The sequence below is a fragment of the Delphinapterus leucas genome, chromosome 1, assembly GCF_059928025.1.
Source record: "Delphinapterus leucas isolate spDelLeu-1000000601 "Yukka" chromosome 1, BTC_Dleu_Yukka2, whole genome shotgun sequence".
Taxonomy (NCBI): Eukaryota; Metazoa; Chordata; class Mammalia; order Artiodactyla; family Monodontidae; genus Delphinapterus; species Delphinapterus leucas.
Genome location: NC_143129.1, coordinates 101,616,853 through 101,632,858, shown reverse-complemented (window position 1 = coordinate 101,632,858; position 16,006 = coordinate 101,616,853). Strand labels below are relative to the sequence as shown.

At 36.5% G+C, this 16,006-nt stretch overlaps 1 protein-coding gene across 3 annotated transcripts in view; it reads right to left on the bottom strand.

Moving 5' to 3' along the window:
* Positions 1–934: 934 nt before the first annotated feature.
* DPH5 (diphthamide biosynthesis 5) overlaps positions 935–16,006 on the bottom strand; it is a 47,253-nt gene continuing 32,181 nt past the window's right edge. For all 3 annotated transcript variants that reach the window (XM_022584214.2, XM_022584213.3, XM_022584211.2), the window contains exons 6-8: positions 15,495–15,534; positions 13,917–14,020; positions 935–12,077 (exon numbers count right to left, since the gene is read on the bottom strand). In XM_022584214.2, the coding sequence (XP_022439922.1) occupies positions 11,854–12,077; positions 13,917–14,020; positions 15,495–15,534 (368 nt within the window). In that variant the 3' untranslated portion in view covers positions 935–11,853. The remainder of the gene's footprint in view (positions 12,078–13,916; positions 14,021–15,494; positions 15,535–16,006) is intronic.

The following is a 16,006-nucleotide window of genomic DNA, read 5'->3' as shown; positions in this document are numbered from 1 at the left end:
TTCCATGCCCAGCTCTAGCCACCTCCATTTCAGCACACACGCACACACAACACACCACAAAAACAATTCTGGCCTTAGGCAGGAAGACAAGGAATTTCTGCTGAATCAGACTCCTGTCCAGGCCCTTTAAAAACATTTCCCCTAACCTGGTTTCCTGATTACCTTCTGCTTGCCCTTCTGCATAGTGGACTTTGACCTGCTAGAGCTACAGCACCTGCCAGGGACTCCCTGCCCTGCCTTTCCTGTGTTCTCTGGAATTAGCCTCTGGCCTAGTGGAAGTCCACAGTGGCCTATCAACGCCCCTTTAGAGCAGCCTCTTCTGTTTACATACAGGTTTAGGCAAGTTATTTACTAAAATAGTTCACTACCCAATCTTTCTTTATCTAGAGTTTTTGGCTTCCCTCCCCCCAGAAGCCACCCTGTGTTATACTAACAAAGTAAGCTTCCCAGTTTCCATTGTGATTCCTTCAGCTCAGGAATCGAGTGGCTGTCTAAATGCTCATCAAATACAAATTCCTCTGAACAACTTTAGCAACTCATAATGCTTTGCCTTCCCTCCTTATTCAATCTCATTTCCCATGATATGGCAATAAGCAAACTTTTCATTACTCTAGACCAGAGAAACAGCAAAGAGAGAGAGAAGCAAGCAGGTCTAACAGATGTAGATAAAATGACAGCAATTTAGTATTTTTCATTCTGTATGCAGAAAAGAAAAAGAAAATATCATTTTAATAGGATTCAATCTCATTCAAACAATCTGTCAGCTCATCCAGCTCTACTTCCAGACTTAAAAAAAAATCTACCATGAAGTTCAGGCTTAGCACAAGCTACCAACATGTAAATGAATAATTCTACTGTATCTAATAAATTCCTATAACCAATAGGAGTAATAATGGTAACAGTGTGACAATACTCAAAGGCATCAAGTCTGGCACCGTTTAAACAATCAATATTTATTGAAAACAATGGATGAATTATGCTTACAATATAAAGGTTAGCACCTTTTTGAAAAATGGTTCTGTATGGATTGTTAAAGTGAATTGTACTCTTTGAAAGACAGTCCCTGCTAAAGTCAAAGGATTGAAAACAAAATAATATGAAAACAAAAGCATTCCCCAAAGTATTTCCTGACTTTAGGTACATATAATATTTTAAAAGGGTGACACTCACTGTACAAGTAAACAAGAAGTTAAGATTCACATCCTAGCATAGGTATAGTTTCACAGCAATTAGAACCCTACCATTTGGCCTGGACTTTTGAAAACATTGTAACTGCTTCTAAAATTATAAATAAGGTCTGTCTGATTAGCCATCACTGTTTTCCACCCTAGGCATTAAGTTAGATCAGATTGTTGTTCAACTTTACAGGGGTTATCTGTCCTGTATGTGCATCATACTACTTCCCCTTGAGCAATAATTTGTACACAGGTCATATTGATTTCCTCGGAACTTCAAATCAAGACAAAGTTACTACATTTGTAGTTATATCATTTGGAGCAAAGGCTTCCCATTGGCTTCCAAAGACTTCCCCTAGACAATCCTGTAGTAGTGGCCAGCAACTATGGAAACCCACAAGAACCACAACTGAGAGATGAGAATTTTTCTGTTTGACAGAGTTATGATTTCAAGAGGGTAGCAAAAACCTCTCTTGCTTTTTTCCTCTATCCCCACTCCATATAGGTCAGGATGTAGGCCCAGTCATGAAGGTATGAGACACAGAACAACAGAGTAAACAGAACTCCAAGTTTCTGGCCAGAGGACTAAAGAAAGGGAGCCTAGGGAACCAGGAAGTAGTGAGGAGATCATAGAGAGGGAGGAAAGCAACGTTGTGAAGTTGATTAAGAACCCCAAAGTTCACTCTCAAGTCATTAATGCTTGGATCTGATCCTATTTAGCATACCAAAAGAACTTCAGAACTAAACTATCCAATTGACTAGGTCCCAGATTGCCTAGGTTCCAGACCAGGTCACATAAATCTTAGATCACAAGAACTGCAGTTCTTGAAAACTGAACTGACACTGGAACCACAGTCCATAGAAGGTGGACTGGTGACTTCATTCTGCATCTCATCAGGTTCATTGCCTGCTAAAACAAAAAGAATGCCATTCACCATAGAATCTAAACAAGACCCAGAATCTCATGATACAATATTCAAAATGTCCAAGCTACAATCCAAATTACTTGGTAAAGTGACACAAAAATTTCAACTTCCAGATGAAAAACAATCAACAGATACCAAGGCTGAAATGACATCAATATTGGAATTATCCAACAAAGACGTTAAAGCAGCTATTACAAAAATGCTTGAACAGTCACTTACCTTGCAACAAATGTTAAAATAGAAAATTGAAGGTATAAAAAAGAACCAAATGGAAATTTTAGAACAGTAACCAAAATAAAAACGTACAAAATGAACTCAACAGCAGAATGGAGAAGACAGAGGCAAGAGTGAGTGAATGGTACTGGCACAAAACCAGAAATATAGATCAATGGAACAGAATAGAAAGCCCAGAGATAAACCCACACATATGGTCACCTTATCTTTGATAAAGGAGGCAAGAATATACAATGGAGAAAAGACAGCCTCTTCAATAGGTGGTGCTGGGAAAACTGGATAGGTACATGTAAAAGAATGAAATTAGAACACTCCCTAACACCATACACAAAAATAAACTCAAAATGGATTAGAGACCTAAATGTAAGACCAGACGCTATAAAACTCTTAGAGGAAAACATAGGCAGAACATTCTATGACATAAATCACAGCAAGGTCCTTTTTGACCCATCTCCTAGAGAAATGGAAATAAAAACAAAAACATATGGGAACTAATGAAACTTAAAAGCTTTTGCACAGCAAAGGTAATCATAAAAAGGATGAAAAGACAACCCTCAGAATGGGAGAAAATATTTGCAAAAGAAGCAACTGACAAAGGATTAATCTCCAAAATATACAAGCAGCTCATGCAGCTCAATATCAAAAAAACAAACAACCCAATCCAAAAATGGGCAGAAGACCTAAATAGACATTTCTCCAAAGAAGACATACAGATTGCCAACAAACACATGAAAGGAGGCTCCACATCACTAATCATTAGAGAAATGCAAAATCAAAACTGCAATGAGGTATTACCTCACACCGGTCAGAATGGCCATCATCAAAAAATCTACAAACAATAAATGCTGGAGAGGGTGTGGAGAAAAGGGAACCCTCTTGCACCGTTGGTGGGAATGTAAATTGATACAGCCACTATGGAGAACAGTATGGACGTTCCTTAAAAAACTAAAAATAGAACTACCATATGACCCAGCAATCCCACTACTGGGCAAATACCCTGAGAAAACCATAATTCAAAAAGTGTCATGTACCACAATGTTCATTGCAGCTCTATTTACAATAGCCAGGACATGGAAGCAACCTAAGTGTCCATCGACAGATGAATGGATAAAGAAGATGTGGCACATATATACAATGGAATATTAGCCATAAAAAGAAATGAAATTGAGTTATTTGTAGTGAGGTGCATGGACCTAGAGTCTGTCATACAGAATGAAGTAAGTCAGAAAGAGAAAAACAAATACCATATGCTAACACATATATATGGAATCTAAAAAAAAAAAAAAAGGTTCTGAAGAACGTAGGGGCAGGACAAGAATAAAGATGCAGACATAGAGAATGGACTTGAGGACAAGGGGAGGGGGAAGGGTAAATTGGGACGAAGTGAGAGAGTGGCATGGACATATATACACTACCAAATGTAAAACAGATAGCTAGCAGGAAGCAGCTGCATTGCGCAAGGAGATCAGCTCGGACCTTTGTGACCACCTAAAGGGGTGGGGTAGGGAGGGTGGGAAGGAGACGCAAGAGGGAGGGGATATGGGGATATATGTATATGTATAGCTGATTCACTTTATTATACAGCAGAAACTAACACAAAATGTAAAGCAATTAAACACCAACAAAGATGTTTTAAAAAATGAAAATAAAGAAAGAAAATATATCAATAAAAATTATCCACACTAAATAACAGAGAAAATAGCTTAAAAAAAAAAAAAAGAACAGAGCTCAGAGACCTGTGGGACAATAAGCAATGTCTTAACATTTTGTTCTCAGAGGCCCAGAAAGAAACGACTCTGCATACAGTGATGAAGCATACGTACACTGCTGACAAAATATTTGAAGGAATAATGGCTGGTAACTTCCTGAATTTGGTGACATAAACCTACAGATTCAAGAAGCTGAGCAAACCCTCAAAGGATAAGCCCTAAAATATCCACATGAAATGCAACATAATCAAATAATTACAATCAAAATTCGCAAGCTTTATATAGATGTCAAGAAGCTAATTCTAACATTTATATAGAAAGGCAAAAGAACTGAAACAGATGCAATTTTGAAAGAAGAAAGAAACTAGAGGAATTACACTAGCTGTTTTTTAAGGTTTACCATAAAACTAAGAAATCAAGACAGTGTAGTATTATAGAAGGGAAAGAGACATCGACTGACAGAATAGCAAAGAGTTCAGAAATAGATTCACACAAATATGGTCAAAACAAATATGGCCAACTGATTTTTGACAACAGGGCAGAAACAATTCAATAGAGACGGTCTTTTTAAACAAATGGTGTTGGAGCAATTGAATATCTATATGCAAAACAAAAACAAAAAGAAACAAAAGATGAACCTTCATCTAAAACTCACACTTCATAAAAAAATTAACAAAATGTATTACAGATCTAAATGTAAGCTGCAAAACTGTAAAAATTTTAGAAGAAAACATAGGATAAAATCTACATGTCCTAGAGTTTGGTGATAGGTTCTTATACATGGTAACAGCAACATGATCTATACAAAAAAAAGTAATAAACCGGATTTCATCAAAATGAAAAATTTCTGCTTTGCCAAAGACATGGTTAAGGGAATGAAAGGACAAGCCAGAGATAGGGAGGAAATATTTGCAAATCACAATCTGACAAAGAACTTGTATCCAGAATTTATAAAGTACTGAAAACTTGGGACTTCTCTGGTTGCCCAGTGGCTAAGACTCCACTCTCCCAATGGAGGGGGCCTGGGTTCTATCCCCAGTCGGGGAACTAGGATCCCACATACTGCAACTAAGCCGGCACACCGCAACTACTGAGTCCACGTGCTCTAGAGCCCATGCTGCAACTAGAGAAAGCCCGCACGCTGCAACTTGAGAGCCCATGCGCCACAATGAAGGGCCCATGTGCATTGAAGAGCCCATGTGCTGCAACGAAGACGCAACGCAGCCTAAAGCAAGAAAGAACACTCAAACTTTAACCATAAGAAAACAATTCAAATTAAAAGTGGGCAGAAGGCATGAACGGATGCTTCATTAAATAGGATATAAAATGGTAAATAAGCACATGAAAAGATGTTCAACATCATTAGCCATTAGGAAAATGCAAATTAAAACTAAGATGACATACCACAACACACCTATCAGAATAGCTAAAATAAAAATATTGCCAATATGAAGTGCTGACAAAAATACAGAGCAATGGGCATCTTACACTGCTTGCAGCAATGCAAAATGACACAGCCACTCTGGAAATCATTTTAGCAGTTTCTTATAAACTTAAATGTACATTTACCATATGACCCAGCAATTGCACTCCTGCCTATCTTCTCTAGAGAAATAAAAACTTAACGTACACACAAAAGCCTGTATGTGAATATTTTAACAACTCTATATGTAATTGCTAAAAATTGGAAAAACCCAAATCTCGTTCAAATAGTGAATGGATAAACTACAGTGTATCTATACATGAGACTACTACTTAGCAATAAAAAATAAAAAAGAATGAACTTTTTATACATGCAATAACTTGGATGAATTTTAAAAGCATTTTGTTTTGAAAGAAGCCGGTTTCATTTATATGACATGCTCAAAAAGACAAAACTATAGAGAAAGATCAGCTCAATGGTTACAAGGGATTATAGGTGGGTAGAGGGGTGAATATGAAGGGATAGGGTGAGGGAGTTTTTCTGGGTGATAGAACTATTCTGTATCTGGATTATGAGAGTGATTTCACTGTATGAATGTTTAAAATGGCATTAAAAATAATAGTATTAAAGGGCTAACAACTATTAAACAAACAAATGATTGTAGTGTTTAGGTGTTTCAACTTTAATGGCCAAAACACTGGGATTCCACAATAGTAGAGACCAAAACCAGTAACATTCATCCTTTTTCTGCTGATGAATAGTGTACAGTTTTCATTTTACAATTTCATTTAAATTGAGGTTAAATTACGTACAGATTAGAGTTACCAGATTTAGCAAATAAAAACATAGGCACTCAATTCAATTTCAAACAAATAATCTTTTTTTTTTTTTTTAGTATAAATGTGTCCCAAATATTGAATGGGACATATTTGTATTTAAAAAAATTATTCATTGTTTATCTGAAATTCAATTTAAATGCATACCCTGTGTTATCTGGTAATCCTAACACAGAAAAATGCACAGATCCTAAATCTATATAACTGAGTGAATTTTGATAAATGTTTATACCCATACAACCAAAACCCCATCAAGATACAGAAACTTTTCATGACCCTGGTTCCTTTCTGTCCCCTTCCAGTCACTCTTCACTCTCTCCATAAGTAACCACTGTTTTCTTTTAATTAGTTTTGCCTGTTACTGTACTTCATATAGATGGAAGTGTACAATACAATTTTGTGTCTGGTTTCTTTCACCTAACATGTTTTTGAAATTCACTCATGTCTGTGTGTGAGTCAATAGCTCATTCTGTTTTATGGCCAAGTAATATTCCATTGTAAAACACACAATTTTTAAATGCATTCTCTTGTAATGGACACATGGCTTGGTTCCAGTTTGGGGCTATAAATGAATAAATATACAAAGTTATAAACATTCACAGACTATTTTTTGTCAGTGTGTTTTCCTTTTTTTTTTTTTTTTTTTTTGCGGTACGGGGGCCTCTCACTGTTTTGTCCTCTCCCGTTGCGGAGCACAGGCTCCGGACGCGCAGGCCCAGCGGCCGTGGCCCACGGGCCCAGCCACTCCGCGGCGTGCGAGATCCTCCCGGACTGGGTCACGAACCCGCGTCCCCTGCATCGGCAGGCGGACTCCCAACCACTGCGCCACCAGGGAAGCCCTTCATTTCTTTTCAGTCAATACATAGGACTGGTTTTGCTAGTTCAGGGAGCAAGTGTATGTTTAATTTATAAGAAACTGCCAGTTATTTTCCAAAGTAGTTGTGCCGATTTATATTCCTACCAATACTGAGATTTTCAGTTACTCCACATCCTGGTAGCTTTCACTACTGTTAGCCTTTAAAAATTCTGACATTCTATTGGCTTTAATTTTCTTTACTGTTTGTCCATTTCCTATTTCACCAATTTCTGCTCAGTGGCAAATATGTTCAGTATTTGCTTCCTTCTAGTTAGTGCTTAATACGCTTTTCTTTTTCTAGCTTTCTAAAATGAAAACATTATTGATTTTAAAACTTTCTTTTCTATTCTAAAGCAATAAATTTCTAAGCACTGCATCTGCATAAATTTCGAAGGTCTGCATCCCACAAATTTTCACATTTTATGTTTCTGTTTTTATTCAGTTAAAAATAAATACTGTTTTATCTCCAAATATTTGGGACTTTTATAGACATCTTTTTGTCAGCAATTTAAAATTTAATTCCATTGTGGTCAATGGCCAAGCATATGGTCTACTTTGGTGAATGTTTCATATGTGCTTGAAAATAATGTCTAGTACCACTGTTAGCTGTAGTGATCAGTTTGACCCAAATTGTTGGTGCTGTCCAATCAATATTTTTACTGGTTTTGTTTACTTCTATCAGTTGCTGAGAGATTGTTAAAATCCCCAACTTTGTAGATTTGTCTATATCGTCCTTCAGTTTTGTCAATTTTTGCCTCATGTATTTTCAAGCTGGTATTCAATGCATACACGTTTAGGATATGTCTTCTTCATGAACTGCCCCTTTCCTCTTTATGAAAAGTCTTTCTTTATCTCCAGTATACTCCTTCTTTTGAAGTCCATTTTGCTTTATGTTAATAGAGCCCCTTGTTTTCTTATGCTTACTGTTTGTATGGTCTATTTTTTCCCCATTCTTCTACTTTCATCCTGTCTTTATATTTCAAGTTTAATGCTTAGAGACATTTAGTTGAGCCTTAAAAAAAAAAAATCTAGTCATTTTCATCAGACTACCTAATTTACATTTAAGCAATTATTGGTTTGTTTGAATTTAACTCTACCATTTTACTATTTGTTTTCTCTTTGTCCTGTGTTTTTTGACCTTTATTTCCTCCTTTCCTGCCCTCTTTTAGCTAACCATGCATCTTTCAGTATTCAGTTTTAATTCCTCAATTTTTTTTTTTACTTCTGCCATGTGTGTTTTTGATAGTAGTTGACAAGGGATTATAATACATACCCTTTACCTTATCAGTCTACTTACAGTTAGTATTCTACTACTTCAAATAAAATGTAACAACCTGCATAATTATAATGATGCAACTGTATAATTCCCTTTACCCCCTGCAACTTGTGTTATTGTTTGCATATATTTTACAGCTACATATATGCCACAATGCTATGTTAAATTGTCAGTTGTCTTTTAAAAACATGAAGCAAAGAAAACCTGATAGTCATTTATACTTACATACTTATTATTTCCTTCCTTCTAGCTGATGTCATTTACCTTCAGCCCAAAAATTCTCCCTCGGCTTTCCTCGCAGTGCAGGTCTGCTAGTGACAAATTCTGTTTTCATGAAGATTGCTTTATTTTGCCTTTATTTTTGAAGGAAATTTTTACTGGATATAGAACACTGGATTGATAAGCGTTTTGTTTTGCTTTTGAATTTGTGTAAAGATTTTGTCTTTCCATTGTCTTATGACCTCCACTATTTCTGATGAGAAGTAGTCAGTTTTTGTTATTCCCTGGTGGGTTCCCCAATACCACTTTTGGTGGCTTTTAAGATTCTCTCTTATCTTTGGTTTTCTCTACATTTATTCTGCTTGGAGTTCACTAAATTTATTGGATCTGTATATTCATAGTTTCACCAAACTTGGGTAAATTTTGGCCTTTACCTACTCGTACTTTTTCTACCCTATTTCCTTTCTGTTCTTCTGGGGATCCAGTTACATCTTTGTTGGACTGCTTGATATTGCCCCACATGGCACTGAGGTTCTGTGCTTTTGTTTTCTTCCCTCTAACCTTTTTTCTTTATTCCTCAGATAGATATCAATAATTTCTATTCATCTATCATCTGCACTCTGTTGTTAAGTCCAACCATTCGGGGATTTTTGTTTCCAATTCTCTGCTGAGCGTACAATTTATATTAATTCATTACAACCACTTTTCCTTTTCATCCTCAAACATAGTTCTAATAGCTGCTTTGAAATCCTTGTCTGAGAATTCTAATATCTGGATTATGTTGGGATCTCGTTTTACTGTGTGCTTTTCTCTTTTTGACCATAAGTCATATTTTCCTGTTTCATTGCATGCCTCATAATATTTTATAGTATTCTAGGCATTGTTGATAGATTGATTCATTTTGTTATGCTCCGGAAGTAATAAGCTTTGTTCTAGCAGGCAGTTAAATTATTGGCTAATCACCTTGATTTTATGGAAGCTTGATTTTACATTATGTTAAAGATTTTGTCTTTAGTTTTAGCACAAATCCTTAGTGCTGGGCACAGCCTTTTCTGATTAATACACAACCGTTCTAGGGATTTGAGGGAAAGCCTAAGGTACTTACCAAGCCTTCTAGCTTGTTGGGATTCAAATTCTGTTTTCTCTTGCAACCGAGAGCAACAATCTCTGCTCAGCTTTTTCAGCCTTCCAGCTATGGCTTTCCACCTGGTTCACTAGAATCTTCCCTGCACATGCACAATGCAGGAGTTAGTCAAAGACTTAAGAGGAGGGCTTCCCTGGTGGCACAGTGGTTGAGAGTCTGCCTGCCAATGCAGGGGACACGGGTTCGTGCCCCGGTCCGGGAAGATCCCACATGCCACGGAGCGGCTGGGCCCGTGAGCCATGGCCGCTGAGCCTGCACGTTCGGAGCCTGTGCTCCGCAACGGGAGAGGCCACAATAGTGAGAGCCGCGCGTACCACAAAAAAAAAAAAAAAAAAAAAGACTTAAGAGGAAATCATATGCAGATTGGAAGTCTCCTCCATCAGTGCCACCTTCATTTCTAGAATTTCCTCCTTCAATTTACAGCTCCTCAAGCAGCCCCCAATTCCTCCAATACCTCAAGTCATTAAGACTGCAACTTTCTCTTCAGTTCTAGTCACCCCCTCACCAGACAGACTGGTGAATGCCCTGAGGGAAAAGTCATATAAGCATAGTTCTCAGGCTGCTTCTGGTCACTCCCCAGTGCCTTTAGACAGTTATTTATTATATTTTTCCAGTTTATAATTGGGAGGGTTTGTACATTACAAGCTATTCCACCACTACCAAAACCAGAAGGCCTTCACTTTATAATTCTTCATTGTTTAACACCTTAGAAAAAAAACAATACAGAACTGGTACTTAAATGCCCTTGTTTCTCTCCTCTTTTTCGTCCAACATAGTGAAAACAGAATGTTTCACATATATTAAAATATCTTTTATCTCAAATGAAATGAAACAACTCAAAATAATCTCTTCTTAATTGATGCTTTCAGAAAGTAGGGAAGTAGTTGCTCAACTTCCTATGAATCTACTGAACAAAGAGTTCAGATACGTTGATTAGGCCATGAAAACACAATTGATTGACCTTGAACAATGTTGGGGTTAGGGATACTGACCCTCCATGCAGTTGAAAACATCCCTGGTTCCACATCCATGGATTCAACCATCTGAGGATTCAACCAACCATGGATTGTGTAGTACTGCAGTATGTATTTAGTGAAAAAAAATCTGCGTATATGCAGACCTACACAGTTCGAACCTGTGTTGTTCAAGGGTCAACTGTACTCAGAGTTAGACCAACTAAACTAACATGTAGCAAAGCTATTTCTGTTATAAACTGACAAAAGTATGAGACTTCATAGTCATGAAACATAGTAAATGGAGTGTGATTTACAACTAGGAAGAAGAATGTGGCTACTTGCGTACATACAGAGGCATATAAACTGTTAAGAGATATGATAAATCTTGACCAATCCACTGTTGTTTTCAAACGTAAATTTTTAAAGATTTTATTTTGTAGTCAGCAAGTTTTCCATTTGTCAGCTTGGATGTGAAAGATGCTACTTAAAACCAAACAGCAACTGTACATGGCTGGCTGAACATTTATAATTCAACAATTATATAACCTCCAAAATAGCAGAATATGAGGCACATAATTAGGACATCAGCTAAACAAGACAAGGCAATTCAAAAGGATGTCATGTTGTGGCATGTGCTCAGCTGAGCTTTAAGTAAGTAGGACTGTTGGGTGGGGACTTATTCTTCCTACCTCTGTTTATATGCATTAATACCAAATGCTGTCAGGACAACTTATCTTGCAGTCAGGACATCTGACTTTTTAAGAAAGAAGAAAGTTCCACCTTGTATCAACTGATTTCACAAACAAAAATTGCTTTTAAATGATTCTGTCGATGGATGTCTATCTCTAAGTTTTCCAGCATGGTCTGCTCCATGTATGTACATCCTGAAAAACTGCCAAAATAGCAGCAAAAACTGATGACATCATAGGGAAAAAACTCATTGCCAAAGGAAACCAAGCACTGTTGAGTCAGCATCTTTCTTCTTGGTCACTCGTTTTATACATACTAGGTAAACCAAAAGACCTGTTTGATTTGTTATACAAATATGTGTATGTGCATATATAACTGAAATTAACATCTAACAATAAAATGCCTATGTTCAGAGTCCATCAATGCTTTGGGATTCTGAGCTCTTTTCTGGGATGGAAAACAGACTTAGCATCTCCATCTCCAGTGGATGCAAGCTGCCTCCTGTGATAATCAAGGAATGTAATGGTCCTCCCAAGTCCACAGTACACATTTGCTGCAAAGTGCCTGCTGCAATTTTCTGGTCTTCAGCTCCAACCCTGGCTAAGCCAACACAGAGTGTCTCCTCGGTGACTGCTATTAAAAAAAAAAAAGATACCACCATTCAATTCAGCAAATGCATTATCCTGAATCCATTCAAACTAACACTAGTACCAAAGTACATTTAAAGAAGACCCAAATATATTACATCTCCTTAATCACTCATTATGGACACACTATCTACTGATTTATCTAAGGCTTTTCTAAATTATTTGTACTACCTGACATACTTTAGTAGTAGTACTGCCTAACTTTACCCTTTCAGAATTCCAAAGACTTACCTTAGTAGTACTGCCTAACTTTACCCTTTCAGAATTCCAAAGACTTACCTTAGTTTAAATTTTTAGGACTTGAATAATTCCTGTATCCATACTCTATTGCATAGTGTTTGTCTTCAAGTTCCGAGTGAACAATATTTATTACATGTTTTTATTTATTTATATATATATATATATATATATATATTTTTTTTTTTGCGATACCCGGGCCTCTCACTGTTGTGGCCTCACATGCTTACATTTTAAATAAAATGTTTGAGATATATTCACATTGGCCAAGATATACTGGAAAAACCAGGGGATTATAAGCTAAATACACAGATTTGAGTCTGTGCTTGGCCACCTAGCTATGTAACAAACTTCAGTTTTTTCTTTTTCTTTTTTTTTAGTGGAATACTATCTGTCATAAATGGTGGTTTAAGGGCTAAGATAATAGATATGAAAGTACTTAGCAAACTACATAGCCCTTAACAAATAATAGGCATTATGACATTCCTTATGCTTTTTTTTTTTTGCGGTATGTGGGCCTCTTACTGTTGTGGCCTCTCCCGTTGTGGAGCACAGGCTCCGGACGGACGCACAGGCTCAGCGGCCATGGCTCACGGGCCCAGCCGCTCCCCAGCATGTGGGATCTTCCTGGACCGGGGCACGAACCCGTGTCCCCTGCATCGGCAGGCGGACTCTCAACAACTGTGCCACCAGGGAAGCCCCCTTATGCTTTTAAGTTCAAAATAACCAACATTAGTGAACTTTAGTATTATTCACTGTGGCCTGACAGCTGAAGGGCTGACGCTCTTGTGGTTTTGTTTAGTTGGGAAAGCTGTCCTGATTGAAAAATGGTCAAAATGGGGCAAATGATTTCTATAAGGACAAGCTGGCATGTAAGGAACTCTGTGCATAGGTATGGATATAGAGCACCCTTGCAGATTATTTGTTTCATGACTTTAACAAGGCCTACTGAGGCCAATGTTATTCAAGAATCTCTTCATGTATCTTTTCTATCAAGAAATAGGTGCTCAAAGCCAGTCAGCACCTTACAACAGAATATAATGACAGATTCATTTAAGAACGTCTCAATAAAAACCTACTGACAGTGAACATTTCATGATATACCACATCTATTAATACTATGTCTAGATATTAGGAATATAAGGATAAATTCTCTTGTCTTTATCCTGAAGAAAACTATACCTGGTCTCATTGCTGAAAATGAGAAAAAGTAGAATAAGTATACTTTTACAGGACAGAGTTTACCATAGATTTGGGCTAAAATGGAAGCTCTGTATTTTACCAAAATATTTATATGTTAACATATTTACATAAAAGCTGATTTATAGTTAATTTGTAAAAAATCCTTACTTTCTAGAATGATATTAATTTTACTAGAAGGAACTCCATTATTTTTCTTTCAGTATAACATTCAGCTTATGAGATTTAAGGTAATGTTGAAAAAAAGTGACATGGAAAAATACAGTGCAAACACACTGACTCTCACTTGTGATGTTGGCATATATATGTGTGTGTATGTCAGACGTTACATACACATCTCAGTGTAACAGTAGGGGAATACGAGAGCCCTTTTAAGGTTCTTCAGTACCTGGTTCTTCTCCTCGTATTCGCTGATTCTGAACAATCTCCAGAAGTTGCTGGGCTGCTTGGTTTACACTCATATAACGAGGAGGTTCATAGATCTTTCTTCCCCTGTAAGTGTAAAACTAGATGCCACTGTTCTTAGCCATGAAATTACACAATACATTTTTAACACAGTTACTCCCCCAGGTATACTCAATTACCATAGTCTACCTTATGTTTGAAGCGGTCGCTTGTTACCCACTTTAAGTATACATTAAAGCACGGATACAGTGATCATTTATCTTAAGTTTCTTAAGCTTTCTTCATTGTTCTACTTCAAATGCCCTCTCATCTCACTGAAATGCTGGCAGAAATAAAAGTCCAACAACTTAAAAGATAAATGTTTAAATCAAAGTTACTTTTATTCAAAGTGATACTTCAGGCAAAAATAATTCAAAATAAGTGGCAATTTGTTCTATACCTTAGTTTAATCAGGTTCTATAGTGTTCATTTTTATTACCATGTTTAAACCACATATCCCTCTTTTCACATCTTCCTCTAAAAAAAGTAAACTAAAGAGATAAATATCTCAAAATCTTGGAGGATAAGATGTTTACTTCCATATGCCTCAAAAGCCTACCACATTTGCCCAATGATCAAAATAAAAACACTGCTTTTGCAGTTTACAAAACAGTTCATATAGATTATTTTACTGACTCTCAGAACAATTCTATAAGTCAGCACTCTCCAAGAGGAATATAATGCAAGCAGTAAACATAAATTTAAATTTTCTATAGACTCTACATTAATAAAAGCAAAAAAAAGAAAAAATTAACTTTAGTATGTTTATTTAACCCAATAGATCCAGAATGTTATATTTCAACATTTATTCCTATAAAAATTATTAAGGATTGTTTTTGTACTAAGTCTTTGAAATCTGGAATGTATTTTATATATTAGCACATCTTAATTCAAATGTTAAATTTTCATTGGAAATACTTGATCTGTATTTAGGTTTCATAAAATTCATGGTTGTAGAAGTAGATTTACATACTGAATTGTTCTAAATATACTTAAATGTTTTCTATTAACTAAGTTGAGTATGTTTTAATTTAATTAAAATTAAATTATAAATTCAGTTCCTCAGTTACATTAGCCATACATATTTAAAGTGCCCATTAGTTACACGTGGGTAGCAGCTACTGTATGGGACACTGCATTTACAGGCAAAAGGGGTTAGTACTCGCATTATACAAATGAAGAAAATACAGCTCAGAAATGGAAGTAACTTGCCCAAGAGCACATAACCAGAGGCCAACTCAAGACTCAAGCCCGTGTCTTCTGACTCCCAATTAACTCATTCCACAAATATTTACTGAGTGCCTATCCGGTGCCAACCACTGTTCTCAGTACTGACCCAAGAAATCTATTGCTATTTCCACTCTATCTATCACACTGCTTATCATTTCGTAAGATTGAAAGTATTTAATTTTGCACTGTTACTGAAAACTGATTTTCAACAATCTTTAGAACTCATGTTATTTAAGTAGAACTTATTGTTCACAGAATTAAAGTAGATGTAAGCATTCTCAGGATAACTTACTTGATTAGATTTTCCAAAGACTGCTCCTTTACTTTGATGTCTGTAGGAAGTAAAAAATAGTTCTCTTTTAATTCACTACTTTATCCAAAATCCTACGTGTAAACTTCAACTGAGTCACCTAAGTTTGTGGTAGACATTATTCTCAAGTCTCCAAAATGCTAATTTGATTGAGTCTATGACAATCGTTCTTCACACTTGTATCTGGCCACTTTTTAAAGGAAATATGAGGAAGAAGGGAAGCTTGTGGTTGTGTAAACGTCATTAGTTAGAAAACAAACATGAAGTTGGCCCTGAGACCATCCTGAAAGGATCGAATTTCCTCTTGGAAAAGAAGACACAGGAAAGAGTTAGATAAATATTGGCATATACACTACCAAACAGCTAATCAAAATTTTTGTGTTCATTTCTATTAGGTGGTAACTGCATAGAACCAACTGAAAAGTCTTGTTATGTTCCTCTTCTTACCTATTTTTCAGGCACTAGAATATAAGCTTCAATGCATGCATGTAACA